General features: G+C 42.6%; 1 protein-coding gene across 1 annotated transcript; it reads left to right on the top strand.

Annotated features, from left to right (window-relative positions):
* Positions 1-3,798: 3,798 nt before the first annotated feature.
* On the top strand, positions 3,799-13,165 carry tmem115 (transmembrane protein 115). The gene is made up of 3 exons (XM_022757530.1): positions 3,799-5,277; positions 6,999-7,363; positions 10,095-13,165. The coding sequence occupies exons 1-3, from the start codon at positions 4,786-4,788 to the stop codon at positions 10,402-10,404; spliced, it is 1,167 nt and encodes a 388-aa protein (XP_022613251.1). The 5' UTR covers positions 3,799-4,785; the 3' UTR covers positions 10,405-13,165.
* The last annotated feature ends 1,327 nt before the right edge of the window (positions 13,166-14,492 follow it).

Here is a 14,492-nt window from a genome sequence, read left to right as displayed (position 1 = left end):
TTCTCTCTCTCTTCCATGTTTTCGTTGGTTTACTCATGTTTCATTTTTGTTCTCCTCTTTTTACAATGTTTGAATTTACCAAATTAATTTATTTATGACGGTGCATATTTATTCATTTTTATTTTTGTACTATTTTTTTTTTGATCTCCTTTTTTGTTGCTTTTCTTTATCTTGTTTGTAAAATTTTGATGCTCATTTTATTATTGTTGTTACCGCAGATGGAAAACGCTTCGGTCTTTAGTGTTTAGCGTTTAGTTTTAAAGAAGTGACGATCTGCCAGTCTGACCCAGTACATGTGAACCTGTGCAGAACTTACATGTGGACCAACCAGTCGGTGCGTTACTGTCACATTAATATCCAGGAGAGCAACTTTAAGAAGGATGGAGTAAATATCACATCCTGTTTACGATAACTCTGATCAGCTGTTGATCACGAGGAAAAGAAAAGAAGGACATCAGGAACTTTTTGATTTTCAGCTTCATCAGAACCTCCTGCATGTTCTCAGTATTTTATTAGAATAAAATGAGCCATTTGTGAGCATGTAAGTGAAGATCATTCACAGGTAATGAGTCAGAACCTGAGGCGGTCCAACCACTCGTTAGCAGAAAAGAAAGAATTATATCAAGTGCTTTTCTTTTCTTTTCTTTTTATTTTTATTTTTTTTTGTCGTTCATTATCATATCATCAGAAATGTCCATCTGTGTCGTGACGGCAGACGAGCGAGTTCCCTCGGTGTTGAACTGTCTGGTTGTCAGCTCTTTTATTTCACAGCTTTCTACTTGAATTTACATATTTATTTATACGAATCGATCCGGTCGGACGAGCCGAGCCGACTGAATTCCATTTTAGCCGAGGAGAAGATTAAAGCTGCTGTCTTTGAGGATCGGCTCCAGTCAAAGCCTGTTGTGTAGTGTATCGATGGATAATGTGTATGACCTTGGATTACTTTTAGATCCTTTTTTTTTGTTGCTTTTTTTGGAAGTTTGTAAATAAAAAGAAACGTTTTAAATAACACTTTTCCTAATTTCTTTATATTAACAACAGCAGCAGACTCACACACACAAACGCACACAGACGACTGAGCCTGAACCACAACCCTCTGATGTCATCTCAAAACTCACCGACGATCAGAGCAACACGGTGACTGAACCGGACGTCTGACGCTCCTGTTTCTCTCTGTTCTCCGGATAAATAATCAAACACTCACAGATCAGTCAGAATCTGAGATCAACTCTGGACAGACATGAAACTTCAGATCTTTATTCTGTTCATTTATTTATAAGAACAACAATGAGAACATGATATTTCGTGGTTTTAATGTTTTACATGTTGATGAAGAGATGAACGTGGACACTAAAGGAATCCAACGCTTGTAATTAATGCTCTTACAGCAGGGAAGGAAAAACACAAACATGGCACTTTTTAAAGAGAAGACCTTCAGCTGAAACTTTTTACAGAGAACTTTCTCTTTTTTTAAATGAATACACTCTTTAAAGCAGAAATCAGGCCAAAAGCTAAAACTAGTTGAGCTGAATTAATTTTCTTCTGTTTATTTATTGGTAGATTAAAGTATCATCATCATCCTGTCCATGTAAGATCAATGGGATATAGCATGGAGGGTGGAGTCTGGGTTTGGTTTCTACTGGCCGCTCCAGGTCGAGCTTCAGTAAGTGGTCTGAGTGTGCAGGACACCTCGGTAGATTAACTGACCTTTACAGAACTCGTAACTGTCAAATTAAAAGCTCTGAGATCCAAATAGATCAGGTACCAACAGGTGTTGGTGGTGGTGTCATGTACGGTTTACTCCACCCAGGACATAATGGATGCACTGACCTCTGTTTCCAGTGAGAGGCATAAAATGTTTGAATGATAATAAGGATTATCTAGTTTCATTGATTCATGTCCTGAACACAGAGATTTGGCTGCAAAGACAAGTGACTCATTAGAGCTCAATAGATCCATTACTACTGTCATTTACCAGCCACAATGATTGACATCCACTATTAGACTTCAGAGCGCAGCTGTTCCTCCAAATCAAATTAATCAGCCAGAGACACAGAGGAATAACTCGGTGTTTGACTGGTAAGAACTCAGAACTCTGAACAGAGCAGCAGCAGCTTTGTACGATCATTTTGAGAGTTTGAGGTGTATTTATGCACAAGTTAAGTGCAAAGGTGTTGTCAGTGCACTTCAGGTCAAAAGATTTAAAACACCGCAGTGTTTCCAGCTGGTATTTAAATGAACATAATTCAATGTCTCAGTGTTTCTCCAATTAAAACAGAACAAATAAACAATTAAAGTTAATCTGTTTTTTTGTCTCATCCAGCAGCTGAACAGATGAACTAAACTTGTTTTTTACTTCGGGAAGTTTACAGCTTACCTTTGCATCATGAGTTTGTTCTGAGACTTCTGACCTGTAGTTTATGGCAAACTGCACACACATGAAGCACAATGGGAATGAATATTATCACAGTTGTCTCTTTTTAAATCTTCATATTCAGTGACATCTGTGATCTCTATCTCTCTGTAGTGAAGGCTGCTGTTCAGTCTGTGTCCCTGTTACAGCCTGATTCTGTGTGATTTGTCTTCTTGTGAGTTCTGATTGTTCAGAATGAACTGAATGCATCTGTGTTATTTCTGTGTTTTATTCACTGTATTGTTATCAGAGTATAATTGTGCTGTGGAAACACAAAAGGCACAGCTTGTTTACAGATTAAATGTGCTAATTACACATTTTAAAGTGATCAATTATATTCCTATGGTAAATATAACTAGAAACTGCTGCTTCTGTACAAGCTGAAGCTAAACTGTGTTGCTGTTTGAATCTGTGTGAAGAAGCAGTTTAAGTAGAATGATGAGATGGAAAAAAGTGAGCGAGATGAAAAATGCAAACTGTTGTATAAGCAGTGAAAAAGGTTTAAAGGTGTGTCGTGTTGTATAGAGGAGTTGAAGTACTGTGATGTGTGAAAAATAAAAGCACTCATGCGGAATGGCTCCTTTCAGAATGTTATAGCCCATTATTTGCTGGTTATGTGTTGTGTGTGTGTGTGTGTGTGTGTAAGCAGCCTGTTACTGTGCAATGTCCAACAAGGTTGATCATATGTATGAAACTTGGCGTGGAATGCCATCTAAATCAATATCAAATAAATGAATAAATAAATACGGCCATGAAATAAATCCTGAAATAACTAAATTAGGTAATAAATGTAGAAAATATATAATTAAATGTAAAAATAAATAAATAAGTGAGTCAATAAATAAATAAATAGCTATATAAATGAATAAATAAATGAATACATAAATCAATAAATAGTTTTTTATCTTAAAAATGTCATTTTTATTTATTTCGGGGGACTTCAATCTTAAAATTAATTTATTTTCCAGCTCTTTTTATTTAATTTATTTATACTCAAACGAGGGGGCGTGGTTATTTCACAGATTCAGACCAAAACAACAGCACCAGAACAGCACTGAATCAGTTATTCAGCTATTCATTTATTTTTGTATTTATTTATTTGTTTATTTGTTGACTCACTTATATATTTATATTTACATTTTTTATATATTTCTACATATATTACCTAATTTATTTCAGGATTTATTTCATGGCTGTATTTATTCATTAATTAATTTATTTAATTGACGTGACTAAACTTATTTTTTGTTGCCAGCGTGGAGGACTGGGGGTGAATCAGACGTCCATTGCTGAAAACTCTATTTCCCAGCATGCTCTGGTGCTCGAAAGTTACGTGACTTGACGTTTTTTCCCTGATTGTTGATGACGGTGGCAGACAGCGCAGGGCAGTATCTGAGTGCTGTAACTGGGAGGAGGAGTGCCTGCTAACATAAAATAATTTTCTCCGCCGACCTGCTCTGAAAACACAGAGGAACTATTAAACCGTCGAATGACGCGGAGGGACTTTAGAAAACCTGTGAGTTGTTCTCGAGTCGACGCGGGTCCAGAAACGTCTCCAACATTGTTTTGGAGGCCTGTTGCTAACTACGGGAAATCCTCGGGCTAGCCCGGTAGTCACCGGGCCGAGAGAGGACCGGGACCGGAGCTCCGTGGACCGGTGTGATCGATCGGGTTGTACCGCAGCTAACTGCTCCGTGTTACCGTCAAACGAAGACGTAACCTCTCCCGCTCCTCGGCGGCGGGTGTAAATCAACGTAACTCAAGACGGTGTCAGTTTGACAGCTAGCTAACATTAGCTGTCCTGTGTTTACAAGCTAGTGCAGCCGAGCTCCTCTGAACAAGTAGGTACTCAGGTGTATTCCTTTCAGGATTTGCATATTTGTCCGCTGCCACCTTCCTGAGAGCCGGTGGCGGTTTGTTGTGAAGTCGTCCAGGCCGACTGAAGGTCGCCAGCTCGGCAGCAGGATCAGAAGGTCTCCTCTCTAAGGTTATCATAGCTCCAGGCTGCTTATCTGCTGCGGTGCAAAGTTTGTTACCCAGTGAGGATCAGACGCTCGCTCTGTCTCCTCAACTCTTTGACTGTTACAGAAACTTAGACATAAGTCACGTATTGATTTTTAATATAAAGACTGACAGAGCTGATCAGAAAGAACAGACCTGGACTGAGTTGATCACCTGAGGTATCTCCAACCAGCTGAGAGACAGTGTCCCGGATGAAGGCTCACAGAGAGGTGTGGATTCTGATGCTGACAGGACTCCCAGGTGTCACCTGTTCTGCTTGGCATTGTTAATCTCACACCAGCATCCAACATCTGCTGCATCTGCCATCTCGATCCCCTCTAGAAGGATCCTCTTCACAACAGACTACCATGAATCGTTACCTGCCGGTGGCACGGCAGCACTTCCTGGCTGCTCTGGCCAGCACCAGTGTGGTGGTGAAGAGTATAAGTGCTGTTGTGGTGCTCCTCTATCTGCTGTCATGGGCCGTCGACACTCCGTACGCCCTAGGGGTGACACCGGGCTACCTCTTTCCACCCAACTTCTGGGTGTGGACACTGGTGACCCACGGGGTGGTGGAGCAGCATGTTTGGGGGGTGGTGGCCAATGTTGGGACAGTTATGGCGTGTGGGCGCCTGCTGGAGCCTCTGTGGGGTGCTCTGGAGCTCCTGATCTTTTTTGCAGTGGTTAATGTGTCCGCGGGCCTCCTGGCAGGGCTCTCCTACCTCCTCACCTACGTGGCCACCTTTGACCTGGACTTCCTGTTTGCTGTGCGGGTCCACGGAGCAGCCGGGTTCCTCGGAGGTGTCCTGGTGGCGCTGAAGCAGACCATGGGGGATACTACAGTCCTCAGAGTGCCACAGGTGAGGCTCACACAGATAACAGACTTCATCTCTGGCAGGGGTCATGCTCCTCTGTAAATAACACCAGACCGTTACACCAGTGAGGAGTTGAACTGAGAATGTACAGGAATGTCAGAATAAGGCCAGCTCACATCCACGATGCCCCCAGTTACATTTGGAAAATAAAATAAAATGCACTTTGTTTAGTTAGTTTAAATTTACTCAGATTTTCGGAATCGATACAGAAGATTTTCCAGTGTAAAGACAAAGTGCCAGTTTGCCTTGAGGTGCACACGACCTGTTCCTCTGCATCAATCAGTGAAGTATTTACTTTATTTTCCTTTATTTTAGCAGGAAGTCCCATCAAGATAAAAGTCTCTTGACCGGGAGAGCAGCCATACAAACACACTGCAGATTAAAATACAGCATTAAACATAAAATACCACATATACGACATGACAGCAATTTGAGCTCATATTTATACATGTAAAGAAAAAGGATAGATGCTGCACTGGGTCAAAAACAGTCACAGTGGTAATGTTGAAGTTAAAAAATCAGCTGCTCTTCAAGGAAAGGGAAAGTAGTCGAGTGAAAATAAAGAAACAAAGACTCTCCAGTTTTCTTTGTGAAGGAAGTTCATGTAGTTGGTTTGGAGTCAAAAGGAAATCTGAGACACTGATTAAAAGTTAAAAATCCTTCATTCAGGAAAAAAATCAATGTGTTTTTATCAGTGAAGTAAAAACGGAAACATTCACGTTCAAGTCTGTAAACAGTACATTTTGTAATTTGCAAAGCTTCAGCATTGAAATGTCTCCTGCCTGAAAATGTCCACAAACATATTGTCTCTGTTGATTACTGCAAGAATTACAATATTACGAAACTCTCTGACCCTTCGAAGCCTGTGGTGACACTCAACCACCACGAGCTCCTCTGAGCATCTGCACATGAAGCTAATTGACGCAAACAAAGCAGCAGAGGCTATAAAAAGATATCAGAGTGTTTCCAGTTTCAAACTTCCACTGACTGAAATGTCACGAAGCGAAACTGTGGAAGTCAAGACGATCGGCCGCAATCACCAAAGGTGTGTTTGGAGAAAAGAAGGAGCAGCATTGGATGAAAAACATCTCTGCACTGGAGTTTGTGCGGCTCAGGAGGCATTGCACAGACGGGGGGGTGGGGTTACTATGTACCAACTGATCATGCTAGTTTATTGAAGCCACATAAGCCAGTGTTTGACAGGCCTGTGAGTGTTTGTTCTCTGGTTAAACATGTGATTCTCTTTCTACTGACGACAGCTGATCTGTTCATTTACATTTGAAGATTAAATCTGATGCTCCTCTGCAGCGGTGTACACTCAGCATCCAGATAACGCTTTATTGTTTTTGCTGTAACACACATTATGTCACATCTCTAAAGCTCCCAGGCTCCTCTGCTGGAGCTGCCATCACTTTGGCTTTTGCTGCTTTTTGTGTGTTTGTATAAAACTGGGTTACGTCTCTCAGTCTCTCTCGTCTCAGCTGAGCAGGTCAGGAAATGTTCATCAGAACGCCTGTACATGTTGATGTGACTCCCGCCCGCCACCCTGGCATGTAACCAGCTATTGTTTGGTGTTCCCATTCCTGAATCCAGCTGAGTTGAGTGAATTCTGGGAACTGGCAGCGGCGGTGGTCAGACCAGTAGCTGTCTCTTTGTCTGATCATTCTTGTTCACAAGAGCTACATTTTTCTCATTTCTCATCTCAGGTGAGGCTCAAAGCAGCGCCAGCTCTGGTCCTCCTCCTCCTGGCCTTACTGCGCCTGTCCGGGCTGCTCGACAGCTCCGCCCCGCTGGCTGCGTACAGCTACGGCGCCCTGTCCGGCTGGGTCTACCTGCGCTTCTACCAGAGGCACAGCCGCGGCCGCGGGGACATGTCCGACCACTTTGCCTTTGCAAGTTTCTTCCCTGAGGCGCTGCAGCCGGCCGTGGGGCTGCTGGCGGGACTGGTCCACGCCGCCTTGGTGAAGATAAAGGTGTGCAGGAAGATGGTGAAGAGATACGACGTGGGGGCGCCGTCCTCCATCACAATCAGCCTGCCGGGGACAGACCCACAGGACGCCGAGAGGAGGAGGTGAGTCAGAGCGTTAAACATTTACACCTGCGTGCTCACATGCTCACACTGATCTGATACATTCAGAGTCAGAATCTGGTTTATTGACGAGAAGGTTTTTAACGTTCAGGGAATTTACCTTGTGTTTTTGGTTCATAACAACAAACATAAAGAAAAGAATAGAAACAAAACAAGAAAGTACTGCAGGGCAGATAGCTTAAATATAAATATAAATTAACAATGTCATAAAATATTTATAGTAAAAGATTATACAATACAAATATGTTCAATGTGCAGAATGACTGGGGGAATGTGCATCTGTTCTTGTGGCGAGAGGTTTTGATCCTGATGGACGCAGCCTCCCGCCAAAGGGGAGTGACTCACACAAACTGTGTGAGTCACTCCCCTTGTGTCAGTTGTCCGTATATTTAGTAACTATTCTGGAGCTTTCACTCGTATCACATGACTTTCATCAGCAGAATACTGTCAAATAATATATCAAACCATCGTCATTAAAAACCCTGTATTGGTTAGAATTTATGAAGGTATAAGAAGTACACACACACACACACACACACACACCCTTACAGTTAATAAGCAGCAGAGACACAGACACAGTGTTGTTGTATTTACTCAGGGAAGGTTTGCAGCGCCTCTCTCTCTCTCTCTCTCTCTCTCTCTGTCTCTCTCTCTGTCTCTCTCTCTCTCTCTCTCTCTCACACCCTTCACACACAGTTCACACATGTTCTCACTCTACAACACACACACTTTTTGTCACACTCACTAACTCCTACTTTCAAGCTGTCAGGGGCATTTCTGCTCCTGTGACAATCACACACACACACACACACACACACACACACACACACACACACACCTTATACTTATCATGAGAAACATATTAAAGAACAGTGGGTCAGTTTGTTGACTCGTCACTCAGCTGCTCAGTTGTGTGTAGTGTGAACTTCCTTCCAGTAACTGGTTTCATTACATTTCATTCTGCATCACGACTCATCTTCTGTTCAGTGTCTCCTTCCTCCAGTCTGACACACATCAAACATGGCCGCCGTGCGAGTGAAGCTGAGGCTGCGGCTGAATGCTTGCTGGATGATCAGCTGCTGATTGAGAGCTGAAAGGGAAATTAAGGTTGTGGTGATGATTTAAAGAATAACTGGTACTTCTCCAGGATGAGAGGGAGATTTAATCAACAAATGATGTGTTTCATTCCTCCATCTTAAAAAAGTGTGTGTGTTTTTTTTATTACTAACTAACTACAGTAGTTGAGAACTTTCTCAGTCTGATTTAACAGAGGACACTTTACAAAGCAGCTGTTGTTTTTCCCTTTAAGGGTTGAATTTACATCTGCAGGAATATTATTAGAATTACAGATGATTTTTAACGTGTTCATAATCCAACTGCTTCCTGACACGTCCCACCATCTGAATCTCTGACAAACGATTGAATTTGAGGTTCAGTATTTGAAGCAAATTGATAAAATATAGGACTTCTGTCTGTGCTCCACAATTTGTATATGAACAGTCTCTTGTAGTTTCATCAAGAAATCCATGAAACATTTTATAACTCACCGAGTTATAAAATGCTCAGTAGATAGTAGGTCAGTAGTCCGACGCTGTCACTGTCAGCGAGCCGCAGCTGTGGGGGAGGGCGAGCAGTGACGTCTCCAACTAAAATATGTCCACATATTTCAGGATGTGCTGCATCCCTGGGAAGAATCACTTCTAAAATAAGCAGCTTTCAAAATATGACTTGAGTGAGAGAGGAGAAGTTGAACCACATGTGAGTAAATTGTATGATCGATTACGCTAAAGTAAAACTGAAAAATTTCACCTGCTACACCAAAGAAAGACAGAGTCGATACTAAATGACTTCTTAAATGTTTTACTTAAAGTTTACAACTTCAGTTTTCTTCAGCAGGCCGATTTAAAGTTTTCTGAACAAAATCAAGTTCAAAAAAGAACATAAACTTCTGTTCTGTGTGAATGTGAAGATGGACTCTCCATCACAAACCTCCCACAGACCGTCCGGATCAAATGACCCCACCCCCGCTATTTTCAAAAACCTGTCATCCAGCAGTTTAGAGCTAATGTCAGGCTAATGTTGGAGCTAATGTGAGCTAATGTCAGGCTAACGTTAGTGCTAATGTCAGGCTAACATTAGTGCTAATGTCAGGCTAATGTTGGAGCTAATGTCAGGCTAACGTTAGAGCTAATGTCAGGCTAACGTTGGAGCTAATGTGAGCTAACGCAGGCTAATGTAGGAGCTAATGTCAGGCTAACATTGGAGCTAATGTCAGGCTAATGGAGCTAATGTCAGGCTAACATTGGAGCTAATGTCAGGCTAACGTTGGAGCTAATGTCAGGCTAACAGTATCACCTCATATTGTAACTTCCTGAAGCTCTTAAAAAACGCATGAGATTTTTTCAAACTTCTTTTCATCACTTCTTCCATCAGCCTCTTCATCACCTGGTGTTTAAAACTGATGATTCTTCAAAAGTGTGTGGTCACATGACCAATTTTGTCTATGGTTGCCTAGAAACAAGGGGTGGCTCAACCTCCCCACAGGCTCAGATCACCCTGATCTCCCCCTATGTTTCCACTGATACATTTATTGTCGTTCAGTCTATCGTGCCCATCACCTGATGTCCTTGACCGAGACACTGAACCCCACAGCTGCTCAATCACAAATTGTTTCTGTCATTAATGATTAATTCTCTTTCCCTCCTCCTCCCAGACAACTGGCGCTCAAAGCTCTGAACGAGCGTCTAAAGCGCGTGGAGGACCAGTCGGCCTGGCCCAGCATGGACGACGAGGAAGATGAGGATGAGGACGAGGTCAGAACTGACACACAGCCACTCCTCCCAGGTGGGCGAGACCCCTCCTCCTCCTCCGCGTTGAGACCAGCGGGGGGACCGGTCGGCGCCTCCCTCACCTCCACCTCCTCATCCTCGATGTCACAGAGCGGCGGAGCGACCTCCGCGAGCGGCGCCCAGCACCCAGAGTCCAGCATCATCAGCTTCGAGGACGCACCTTCTAGATCGTAACAAACAGAACGCACGTGTACAGATGCGCACGCTCTGTTCGGCGTCACTGGCGAGTACTAGCGTTCAGCGTCTCCGGCTAGTATACTAATATATTCAGTGACAGTGATTAGTCATACACTCAGTATCACACACACCAACACACACATCTTTGACCAGTTCATACACACAACCGTGCGCTCACAAACACTCTGTCAATGTCATGGTGAAGCCCAGAGAGGCGGAGACTGTACAGTGCTTTCAGTTCAGACGTTTTGGTTGTTCATGCTCGGTGTAGTTGAGCAGATCAGACACTTAACTCCTCTTTCTTTCTGCAAACAGAGAACGTCAGTCAGAAATCCTGTCTTGTCTGGAGCTAATCCAACTCTCAGAGCTCTGTCCACCGCTTCATGTCTCTTTCTCTTGGTTTCTAAATAAATAACAACATGGGTGTACAATATTCTTTTTGTAAATCTTTCCCAGAGCAGCCATACTTGTTCTCTGATCGCCTGCTACAGGAAAGCGACAGAGACTCACGCCGAAGTCTCGATTCTCGACGAAAGGCCAACTCCCGGCGCACCGGTTTGACAAGTGCTAAGAAGGAAAATGGCTGCAAGTGACACAGGCCTTTGGTTCCAAACATGTGACAGAGGAAGAAGGAGAAGCATCAGCTGCTGGACCAGAATAAAGAAGCTGCTGCAGGTCTGACCTGCTGATGAACTACGATACAAAACTTCAAGATTTGAAGAAGTGCCAGGTGAAAGAGTTTTTCCGGACCAGGACCATTTGCCGCCTGGTGCCTCTCTGGAACAGCAGGCAGAGAAATGGACTGTGTACCCATGTTTTGTTTTTGTTTGTTTTTATTCCCCAGATTGTCGCTCAGTGAGAACAATTTGGTATTTTTATTTTTTCCGCTTGGTCTGTTCATCACTAAACAAAATCAAAAAAACAACCAAACTTTCTGTGCACTAACAAGACGATGTTCATGGAATGACACTCACACACAGATCTGTGGATGGTGATTATGATTCCTCTTGTTTTATAAATTTTAAGTTAATTTCAGGCCCGATCCTGGAGCGTCGACCTGCATCGTTTACACTTCCACCCTCTAGGATCTGAAGAATAGCTCTTCAGTTATCCGAGTGCATGATATACAGGGAGGTGGTCAGTGTCTGTCATGGTTTTATTAGTCATGTGGCTCCATTACAAACACAGAGGGGTGATGAAGTGCAGCAGGAGGGCAGAGAATAGCCTTGCTGGGTTTACACACACTGCAGGTATTTATAGGATTTAAGTTTCAGATTCAGAGCTTGTATCTGTGACGTGTCAGACACTGACTCATGAGGACAAACGCCTTCATAGACAGAGGATGCCTGCGTCGATCAGCAGTCAGTCTGATGCATGTTTCCCAGTCACATCTTTGCACATGCAACATCTGTCATTTCTAAAAGCATAAAGTCACACAGCTGAGCTGAATCATCTTCCTGGCAGGTTGATGGGCAGCTGAAGTGTTTAAACTAAAACGTTTCATAAATTCTATGCAGAGTAAAAGGTCAGTGATTCATTCATCGTGTACAACATCATCACTGCAGATGTCGCATCCTGTTATAGTAACAATTAAATCAGTGAATTCCCAATTCCCCACCTGTCCCTGTTGATTAGAGTCAGTTGCATCGATTATTTCAGACGCTGCGATCACGGCGATGAAACATTTTCAAACTTGTGATCACAAGCTTGAAAATGTCTTTTTTAATTTAAATGAAAATTTCCAAGTGGTTAGAAAGTGAAGGATGAACCTCTGCTGCTCGTATTTAACACCGTCCCTCCCCCTTCAAATGTCACGGACAGTTTTCCTGAGACAACAAGCTCAGTGAATGAGGCCGCAGATCGTCCCTGGTCTGACAGCTGTCGTGTCTTTACAGGAAGCCAATGCCTTTAACTGACAACCTGAGACGACCCCCCCACCACCACCCACCCAAAAAAAAGCCATTTAAAAATTGTATTCACATTTCTGGAGAATAGAGCAGTTTATATTAGACGGACTCGTCATCACCGTGGGGTTCTCTCTGAGGTTCTGTGGAAACCATCAGGCTCAGTGTCTGGAGTTGAATTTTACTAACGTAATATAATGAATGAAGAACCAAAACATCTATACAGGAACCCTGAAGTGGCGTCCAGGCGTCTGTCATGTCTCCAGTTTAGTAAAATGTGCTGAGAAAACACTGACCTTCTAAAAAGATCACTTCACCACTCTGTTATTGAAACGTGCTCATGTTGTAATCCGGGAGCATGTCCCAGATTAAAACATCAAATACTGCAAATTCAGATTAGATATCTCGTGTTTGAGTTTTGACTCATGAAGTCCAAGCAATGAGAAGCAGGTGCTTTTCACCTGATGGAAACGTGTTATATAAGGGAAGTGATAAGCCATATTAGTGTGATGAAACTCTCTGGGTTCTATCCTGTGTTTCTCCTCGTTCCTTCTGCTCGTTTATTTCTCTGTGCTCTTACTTTGGCGAGCCGATGTTTACGTTGGATGAGCGGGGCCGTTCTTTAATTATAGATGAATGAATGATAGTATTTACACAGATGAATGGACACAGGGATGAGAGCTGGTTCAGATCCAGCGTCAGTGTGGAGAAGGCTGAGCTGAAAACTGCTTCCTGCCATCAAACATTTACTGAGAGTAAATACTGACGGTAGCAGAGAGATCACAGTTTTATATTGTCTCAGACCTTTCACGTGATAGTTACCACGGAGATGATGTTTTTTTTTTAGCTAAGCTGCTGGCATCTTAAAATAAATATCAGGGGCCAGTTGCACAAAACACCTTAAGTCTTCTCCACTTAAGTAATTAAGCTTCCTAATCTTAGACTTAAAGTTAAGGAGTCACTTAAAGTCAGTAAAATTGTCGCACAAAAGACCTTAGCAACCAAAGTTCCCAGTAAGTATCACAAGTGCAAATCAATGGTCTCCATGGAAACAGAAGAATTTTACTGCTGTAAAATCTCTCTCATTGCTGTAAATTCCTTAACTTTTTTTCCTTATCTAAGGAAACCTTTAAAGAGATATTGTGCAACAGCCTTAAGTAACTCCCTCACCTAAGGAGAAATTAAACCTTAAGTGTCGGACTTAAGTAGAAAACTTAAGGTGTTTTTCGTGCAACCGGCCCCTGCAATGCAGCAAAACCCATTCTGACATGGCCGCCTGTAGATGAACTGTGACGCTGTGTAATTTCATCTGTGAAAAAGCGAAGGAACGTTGTCGTTGGGAGTCTGATGTTTTAGATTGAGCCTTCAGCCAATCCTCCGCTCTCCATTCCGGTTCTCCTCTCCAGTCTTTCTTTTCCTTTTGTTCTGGCTCCAAACATCCTCACACAGTCACATCCTGTCTGTATGAATAATGCCAATGTGCAGTCGGTGTAGTCCGAGATGAGAGGCTACAGGTGAAGATAATGAATGATGTCAGTGGTTGTTACGTTGTAGTGGCCAATGTACAAGCGGCAAAACGTTCTCATTGCAATTTGGTGACACATCTGGTTCATGCGTGTTTTTTCCTGTTCACCAGTATCTCGTCATTACTGCAGATTTACCACAGACTTGTTTTTTAAGTTTTTTTAAAGTCTCATTGGTAAAACACTGACTGTGGGGTAACACCAGCGTCCATGCTTTGTAGATGAAAGCTGTTTTCCCGCCCTAAAATGAAGGACAGATTACAGATGGTTCTGCTCTGTTTTCACAATCAACAATGGTTTTTTTTTTAAAGAAATAGTTTTCACGAGTTTCATTTCCCTCATGTCCCTTCTTTTGCACCAACAGATCTTGTTCACACTAATGACAGTCTCTCTCTTTCTCTGTACTGTGGCTGTTCCACAGACTTTTCTGTTTTAGCTTTCAGATATATTTCTTTATCTCTATATGAAATAAAAGACGATTGTATGAAATTAAACGGTGTTTCAGTCTGTGCTGTGTTACTTTTACTGTCTACATGGGATTTTACTGTAAAGACTGGACCTGGAGGTGGAGGAGAGACTCACCTGTCTGATTCCACAACAACCATGTGACCTACTCAATTATTTCTAACAGAAAAACTGAGTCTACAATGACATGCTG

This window comes from Seriola dumerili, unplaced genomic scaffold (genome assembly GCF_002260705.1).
Source record: "Seriola dumerili isolate Sdu_G_001 unplaced genomic scaffold, Sdu_1.0 BDQW01000283.1, whole genome shotgun sequence".
Taxonomy (NCBI): domain Eukaryota; kingdom Metazoa; phylum Chordata; class Actinopteri; order Carangiformes; family Carangidae; genus Seriola; species Seriola dumerili.
This window is presented reverse-complemented; position numbering and strand designations above follow the sequence as displayed.

What these genes read in the sequence shown, in the direction of transcription:
- tmem115 (XM_022757530.1), top strand. Translation starts at nt 4,786, where the DNA reads ATGAATCGTTACCTGCCGGTGGCACGGCAGCACTTCCTGGCTGCTCTG. An exon ending in CAGTCCTCAGAGTGCCACAG is followed by an intron (nt 5,278 to 6,998) that starts GTGAGGCTCACA and finishes TTCTCATCTCAG; the next exon opens with GTGAGGCTCAAAGCAGCGCC. An exon ending in CAGGACGCCGAGAGGAGGAG is followed by an intron (nt 7,364 to 10,094) that starts GTGAGTCAGAGC and finishes TCCTCCTCCCAG; the next exon opens with ACAACTGGCGCTCAAAGCTC.